The sequence below is a fragment of the Lolium rigidum genome, chromosome 5, assembly GCF_022539505.1.
Source record: "Lolium rigidum isolate FL_2022 chromosome 5, APGP_CSIRO_Lrig_0.1, whole genome shotgun sequence".
Classification (NCBI taxonomy): domain Eukaryota; kingdom Viridiplantae; phylum Streptophyta; class Magnoliopsida; order Poales; family Poaceae; genus Lolium; species Lolium rigidum.
Window position 1 is genome coordinate 74,833,337 of NC_061512.1, and position 7,682 is coordinate 74,841,018.

General features: G+C 46.1%; 1 protein-coding gene across 1 annotated transcript; it reads right to left on the reverse strand.

Moving 5' to 3' along the window:
• Positions 1-1,355: 1,355 nt before the first annotated feature.
• Positions 1,356-4,998, reverse strand: LOC124656118. Its single transcript, XM_047194921.1, has 9 exons — positions 4,772-4,998; positions 3,429-3,555; positions 3,252-3,321; positions 2,794-2,899; positions 2,494-2,602; positions 2,127-2,365; positions 1,822-1,932; positions 1,528-1,702; positions 1,356-1,428 (listed from the first exon to the last, which is right to left on the reverse strand). Exons 1-8 carry the CDS (start codon positions 4,996-4,998, stop codon positions 1,624-1,626), a joined length of 1,068 nt encoding a protein of 355 aa, XP_047050877.1. The 3' UTR covers positions 1,356-1,428; positions 1,528-1,623.
• Positions 4,999-7,682: the final 2,684 nt, after the last annotated feature.

Genomic DNA, 7,682 nt, shown 5'->3' on the forward strand with positions numbered 1-7,682 from the left:
CTTCGCAACCCAGGAGCTCTCTCTTCTCAATCAAAACTCACAACTACAAGGAGCTAGGCATTGTTGACAGAGGCAGGAGGATCTTCATTGATCTCCCTGCTGGTCTCACAACTGCAAGGAGCTAGGCATTGTTGACAGAGGCAGGAGGATCTTCATTGATCTCCCTGCTGGTGCCACTGGAAGTTTCACTGGCACTTGATTGGGCCACTGGCATGGCGGCGGGCGGAGCAGGAAGAGGAATTCTGGCAGCAGGCTTGAACTGAACCATTATCACGGTCATGTTGTTCTTCGACTTAATGCAATGATCAAGAAGCCCCTCACAAATGGTACGCAGATCTCTCGTCCCCTGCGTTGGTTGACACAGCATATATGTGAGTGACAATCCTATCAACAAATGCATAAATGAAAACTTGCTATTGCTATATGCACTTCAATTGCAGGCTTTACATATCAATCAACTGTCGAATAGCCAAGTAGATCATTCATGCGCGGGACATGCATGAGCAGATAGATTCTAAATAGTCTTTCATAACAACTTCTCATCGGTAGGAATTTTGTTTTTTTACTTTAGCGACAAGAGGGAAGAATGACTGAATGAGTACAAGAAAGGCTTACACTTGCTAACTTCTGGTGTACAAAATTCACCGCGCCCTGACTTGACAACATATCCCTGAAACAGGGGGGAAACAGAGACGTGCAATTTGAATTCTGTAGTACGAATGACCTTACTGAAACATAAAAAATGACTAAATGGGACATGGTGACTGAGTTCACTCTTGTATTAGTTTTAGCATTTTCCAAGCTGAGCAGAATGCTACAAGATATTCCACAACTTAGAATGATTCTTATCAGTGTAAATGATTCATCAAGTGGTAAGATTGTTAACCAAGCTCTTGCAAGATGAATGAAGCATACATTTCCAAGTAGCTAAGGTAAGATTGGCACATGTTCCTGAACTTCAAGTCCCCCAATATAAGAAACCAAACAGAAAAGAACTAAACATGCGATCACGTAGCATGAGCTCAGAAGCTACCAGTACAGGCCACAACAAGTTTAACTGAATCAAAATGTAAAAGACGCTCTGGATATATTCTTCTGTCCTAAAACATGCAAGACAACCATCATTTTGGAGTAGATTTATTCTGGACGAAAATTTACACTTAAAGGGAAGCAAAATAAAGTAACCACTTCAAAAAAAATGAACCGAGGACTAACCAGATGCCTTCACTTGCTATAAGAAGAAACTCAGTATCATCCGTTATGACCGCCTAGCAAAAAAGGGCAATTTCCATTAGAAGACACCCATGGAAACAATTTATACTCAACTTGTAACACAACTAAATTACAAACTTACAGTGCGAATGTCAGGATTGCATGTCACCATTTGTTCTGTCGCACGCAAACAGTTTGACTTGAAATTGAAATCGCCTGAAATACAAGTAGGCAAATTGTCAATTATAATGAAATGCAGGGAGTAGATAGATTGCAAGTATGCATTTGACCAAAAAGAATCAAATAAGATTATACCAATAGATCTAGACATGGCTAGATCCCCATTAACACGATAGCTGCCCGTCTGAAATCTTTTCTCTCCTGCACACATAAAATATTTCCTATCCCTGGTTACTCGCCCTCCAGCATTTTGAATTCTCCGACTTTCATCCGGAAGGTTTGGTTTGTGATCGGTGGATAAATCCATTGCCTTTGGATAAATGGAGAAAAGGACTTTTAGGCACCCACTGAATGCATTTATTATGACGAAAGAGCTGAACAATTAGGTGCCATCTACCTAGACATTTGATAAGGGAACAGTAACTATACCTGACCATTCCTTGAGAGTACGCAGCGAGAATCACCAACATTTCCAACAATGATCCGGTTTCCTCTAATGAGAGCCACAGAGGCTGTGCTTCCTTCAGAGTAAGGGGTTCCCTGAAATGAAAAAGTTTCCAAACTAAATTATACGAAAACCAATTCCAACTCTTATATGGAATAAAAAAATAGTGACAGCCAATGAGAGGAAACAACATTTTCTGTGTGCCCTTTGATAAAGAAGCAAACAACTGCAAGAATGAATGACGAATTCGAGCACACGGAAAGAGGTGCAGCTATTTCTCATGTCATACCTTGATTCTGGGAATATGATAAGTGATAACATCCAAGGTACAATGACCAACGAGAACTTAGGAGCATTTGACCTCCAGCTCATGAACCAGGCACTCAACATAACAACTACTCCAACTTCCAACTCAAAAATTGGATAAAGGAGTAATATGTATACCACTTCCAATTCAAAAGCATATCTCCAGAGAGTACCATAGTGCAGTAGAGCAGCCTCCATATTCCATATCACACCAATTGACCCCTTCCATGTTCGTTTTTACAGATTATAGTATGAATATTATCCAAGCGATACAATCTTAGTTAACTTCTTCAAAAGCTTGATACTGAAGCACATTAATTACTTGATAATTAATTTGGAGGAAACCATACCTTAACACAAGCAGGAGCCTTGAGACAATTTAGCAAATTGAAACTAAAACGGCGGCGGGGTTTAGCTAATGCCCTCCATTCATCATCTTCTCGAAGCTGCTCATCCATTCTGAAACATTTGAGCAGGAACAGTGATTGCATATTTCATATTTGCACATGAAACATGGCCAACCTTCATTTCTATGAGAACAAGACACCTATGAACAAACAGGTGTAATATTGACACTTTCACCTTTGACAACTGAAAAAGGATAAAACTTATGGAGCCTGAGATATATGTACATGATTTAGTTAAATGACCTGAAAAACACGTGCCCCACTGCATCATCCAGATTGTTCTGATAATCTTCATCGTGTAGAAGCTCAGTATGAAATCGGTTCGCACAATACAGTGCAACATTAGCTCCTGAAACAGATAATATATTGCTAAGTCTTGCATCGTCATATAAGTATATAAGAGAACAGGAATGCGGAATAAACAGAATGTGCATAGAAGCTTATATTCAAAAGAATGTGATGAACACAACTATCTGAAAATCCCTAGGTATCCCTGCAATGATACACTCAAACACAGTCATGACATACAGCCCTCTGTCAATGAAAGATCAGAGGAATGATTTGATTATTCCTCACAAGTCACAGCACTTGAGAATACAATAATCACAACTCCAGCACATGAAATATTTGCCCCATCACAACGATGTCATAAGTTGAAATGTTTCGATTTGTTGTAACAAGATGAGAAATGAAGATCAAACCTCCATGGCCATCATAAACACCAAAGAATGATGTGGACCCGGTAAGATCTAGATCTAGGACAGCTGCACTCTGAAAAACAACAAGATCGAAAGTTAAGCTTGAGATTTAACCACAATTACTTGTTAGCCGATCAAAAATGTTTGTGAAGATGTACAAATTAGTGCAACATTACTCACAGCATCTTCCATGTACGAGCACAATCCTTGCATAGATGACGTGGCATACTTAATTCTGTCATTCTCGTTTCTAAGAGTAGACTTCACAAGTAAAGATGAGGTTTGACCCATTGCAGGGCTTGCTTTCCTGAAAGATTAAGTATGAGTATAGTAGTCTAAGAAATCATATCCAAAAAGAAGAAGAAGAAAAAAACTAGGAAAATAACTGAATGTACTGGCACTGACAGCATGACAGATCGTTATATGCCAGAAAACTTGATTGGTAAAGGGTTAATTAGTTCCATCATGTTACTGGACGTACAGATTGCATCCTGGGATGCTTATATACTATGAGGAAATCGCACTCTCCTAACAGAATTACACAAGAACCAAACACACGAACCCGTCTTACTAATCGTTATACTATGCTTTGCACCGAAGATCTTACTACACAAGAAGCAAACCAGACCAAATACTAGGTGTATACAAGGTTCAGAAGCTCAAATCATACTCCAAGTGGGTGAACAAACGAGACACGAACAGACGGTAGCAAGAGTGCACGTTCTCATCAAGGAACCACTCAACTTTAAACATCAAAGCGACATAACAAAATGGCCACAGTAAGAAAACCTGAAACAGATTTATTCAAGAAGGAAAGACTCGGCAGATGTTCGATGGTCCACAGAGCCTACAGGCTACAGATAATTTGGTTACAGTTAATAGCAATAAAATGATCAAAAGGCAAAGGAGAGACAATAAGTTGGATTAAGAACATTTGATTTAACGGCAAGGAACATCGATTAGGATGGATAGAGTTTTGGATCAGAAACAGCAACGATAACAAGAGGGGTCGATAAATATGGCTTCGTCGCAGAACAGGAATGGTCACGAGATGCTGACAAACCGCGCTCTCGAGTGCTCTGCTCGATGAGTAGCCCACGAAGCGGAAGAAGCGCACGAGTTTTGGGTCGAAAACAGCAACGATAGCAAGATGAACCGATGGGCGCGCGTCGTCGTGGAACAAGATGGGTCACAGGACGCTGCTGACGCGCCGCGCTCTGCTCGATGAGGATGAGTAGCCCTGGAACCGAAGAAGCAGAGGAATCTCGCGAGCTTTGAATCGAAAACAGCGGCAATAGCAAGCGGAATCGATAAACATGGCCACAGGACGCTGACGCGCCGCGATCAGTAGCCCACGAACTGCGAGAAGCAGAACACCTCGCGAGTTTCGAATCGAGAACGGCAACAACAGCAAGAGGAATGGACAATCATGGCGTCGTCGCGGAACAAATTGCTCGATCAGTAGCGCACGAACCAGAAGCGCGGGAGAGGAGAGCAGAGGGGACGACGATCACCTCTCTCACCTTTCCTCCGCTGCTCTTCCTCTTCCTCCTGCTTCTGCGTCTGCTCGGAGTCGGAGGAGAGGAGAGGAGAAAAGTTTGTTGCGACGGTGCAGAGTTGCATGCGGCCGGTGCGGCAGCAAATATACTGCTCGGCTGGCAGCCAGCCAGCCAGGCAGGCGAATTTCTTTCTCGCACGAAATTTCTTCTGGGACCCACCACTGGCACGGCCCCTGCCCTCCGATCGCCATCCGCGCCTGACGTGGCGGATCGGACGGCCCCAGATGAGCCGCCGCGCGGCTCGTGTCCCAGGGACCAGCCGCCGCCGTCTGATGCGCGCGCGTGACGTGTCTTCCGTACGCCGCCGTCGCGCCTCCCGCCACCCGCCGTAGGTCGAGCTCCAGGGATCCCCGCGCTCGCCGTCGACCCCTCGCTTCTTCGCCCACCCCGCTGCTCCAGCTGGCGGCGAGCGGCCGAACGGAGGCTTCCAATCTTGCCCCACGGCACCCAGGCGGCGGATGCGTCGGGATCCAAGAACCCCCACGCATGCCCGGGTTGCTTCTTGCGCATGCTGGCCGCAGCCAAGCTCCAGTAGCCTTCGTCAGAGCTTACTCCCTCACAAGGTGGTGCGCGCCGCCGCATCCTCACTCATGGCGCGCCGCCGCCGCTGCCCGCATCCTCCCTCATGGCGCGCCGCCGCCGCTGTCCGCATCCTCCCTCGTGGCGCATCCTCCCTCATCGGCGCCGGAGAAAGCCAAGTGAGAGTGGATTTTCTCATTTTCCTAGACAGCAAGGCTGCAAGAGGAGACGGAACAATCGAGAAATGTGGTGAACACTGAAAGAGTTATTATTATTATTATTATTATTATTATTAGCGCGATAATTCGGGATTAAACGAAACTCGTGCCTTCACCTAATCCTTTTAAGTTTTTTTTTAAACTTCAATCCGCAATCCACTTAAATGGATAGTGTATTGTGATTAGGGAAAATATATACTAAGCTTTGGAAGAAAATACTAGAAAAAGTGTAATTAAACTGACTAATACTCCCTCAATTTTCATCAATAAGGTGCTCTTGTTGTCATATTTTATCATAAGCCCCTTCTCTCCCGGGTCGCTCTCTTACCGTGGGGCGACTCCGAAAAGCCCAAACCCTAGAAAGAAAAGCCCCAAATCCACTCCGCCCCAGGCCGCTGCCGCCGTCGGCTAAGACGGTGGTGGTGGCGCCCGGCCACCAAAGTCAGAGGGACGCGCGGGTTCCCTGGGAGGTGGTGGCGAAGTCGGCTCGGCCGCGGGCGATGCTCGCGGGTGCTAACCGCTCTGTTCGACCGCAGGGGCGGTGGGCCGAACGGTGGGGGCATATGGGCTATTGCGGCATCCTGGCGTTGGATCTGGAGGCCGGCGGCACGATCTCCTCTCCTCTGCCGGATCCGGGTTGGCTTGGCCCTCCGACCGCCTGTTGCACTGTGTGGGGAGTCTGCGCACTGCAGCCTTCTAGTCGAGGATATCGAGCGAAAGCCTTGACTGGCTTGTCTAGCCCGACGATAGTGACACCTATAGGTGTCGTGGCCCTACTTGGAGGCATCGTGGTGGTCTCTTCTTCTGGCTGTGTCTCGGGTGAAACCCCTAGGCCCCTAGGTCGGACAGTGGCAGCGCTCCCGCGTGGTGAGCTTCTTGAGGCCTCTGATGCGCGTGATTGACATATTGTCTTTTCGTTCGACACGCGTCCGTTGGGAACCCCAAGAGGAAGGTGTGATGCGCACAGCGGCAAGTTTCCCTCAGTAAGAAACCAAGGTTTAATCGGACCAGTAGGAGTCAAGAAGCACGTTGAAGGTTGATGGCGGCGAGATGTAGTGCGGCGCAACACCGAGGATTCGGCGCCAACGTGGAACACTGCACAACACAACCAAAGTACTTTGCCCCAACGAAACGGTGAGGTTGTCAATCTCACCTAGGCTTGCTATAACAAAGGATTAACCGTATTGTGTGGAAGATGATTGTTTGCGAGAGAAAACGATAAAACAAGTATTGCAGGTAGATTTGTATTTCGAGTAAAGAGAATTGGACCGGGGTCCACGAGTTCACTAGAGGTGTCTCTCCCATAAGACGAACAACATGTTGGGTGAACAAATTACAGTTGGGCAATTGACAAATAAAGAGAGCATGACAATGCACATACATATCATGATGAGTATAGTGAGATTTAATTGGGCATTACGACAAAGTACATAGACCGCCATCCAACTGCATCTATGCCTAAAAAGTCCACCTTCAGGTTATCATCCGAACCCCCTCCAGTATTAAGTTGCAAGCAACAGAAAATTGCATTAAGTATGGTGCGTAATGTAATCAACAACTACATCCTTAGACATAGCATCAATGTTTTATCCCTAGTGGCAACAGCACAACACAACCTTAGAACTTTCTGTCCCTGTCCCAGGTGTCAATGCAGGCATGAACCCACTATCGAGCATAAGTACTCCCTCTTGGAGTTACAAGCATCTACTTGGCCAGAGCATCTACTAGTAACGGAGAGCATGCAAGATCATAAACAACACATAAGCATAACTTTGATAATCAACATAACAAGTATTCTCTATTCATCGGATCCCAACAAACGCAACATATAGAATTACAGATAGATGATCTTTATCATGTTAGGCAGCTCACAAGATCCGACAATGATAGCACAATGGGGAGAAGACAACCATCTAGCTACTGCTATGGACCCATAGTCCAGGGGTAGACTACTCACACATCACACCGGAGGCGACCATCGCGGCGTAGAGTCCTCCGGGGGATGATTCCCCTCTCCGGCAGGGTGCCGGAGGCGATCTCCTGGATCCCCCAAGATGGGATCGGCGGCGACGGCGTCTCGATAGGGTTTTCCGTATCGTGGCTCTCGGTGCCGGGGGTTTCGTCACGGAGGCTTTAAG

Bases quoted from the DNA above. Each gene is read 5' to 3' on its own strand.
- LOC124656118 (XM_047194921.1), bottom strand. From the start codon at position 4,998: ATGGCGATCGGAGGGCAGGGGCCGTGCCAGTGGTGGGTCCCAGAAGAA. The intron at 2,603-2,793 runs GTCATTTAACTA...CAAATGTTTCAG, and splicing joins GTGGGGCACGTGTTTTTCAG to AATGGATGAGCAGCTTCGAG. The intron at 2,366-2,493 runs GTATGGTTTCCT...CGAACATGGAAG, and splicing joins AGGCTCCTGCTTGTGTTAAG to GGGTCAATTGGTGTGATATG.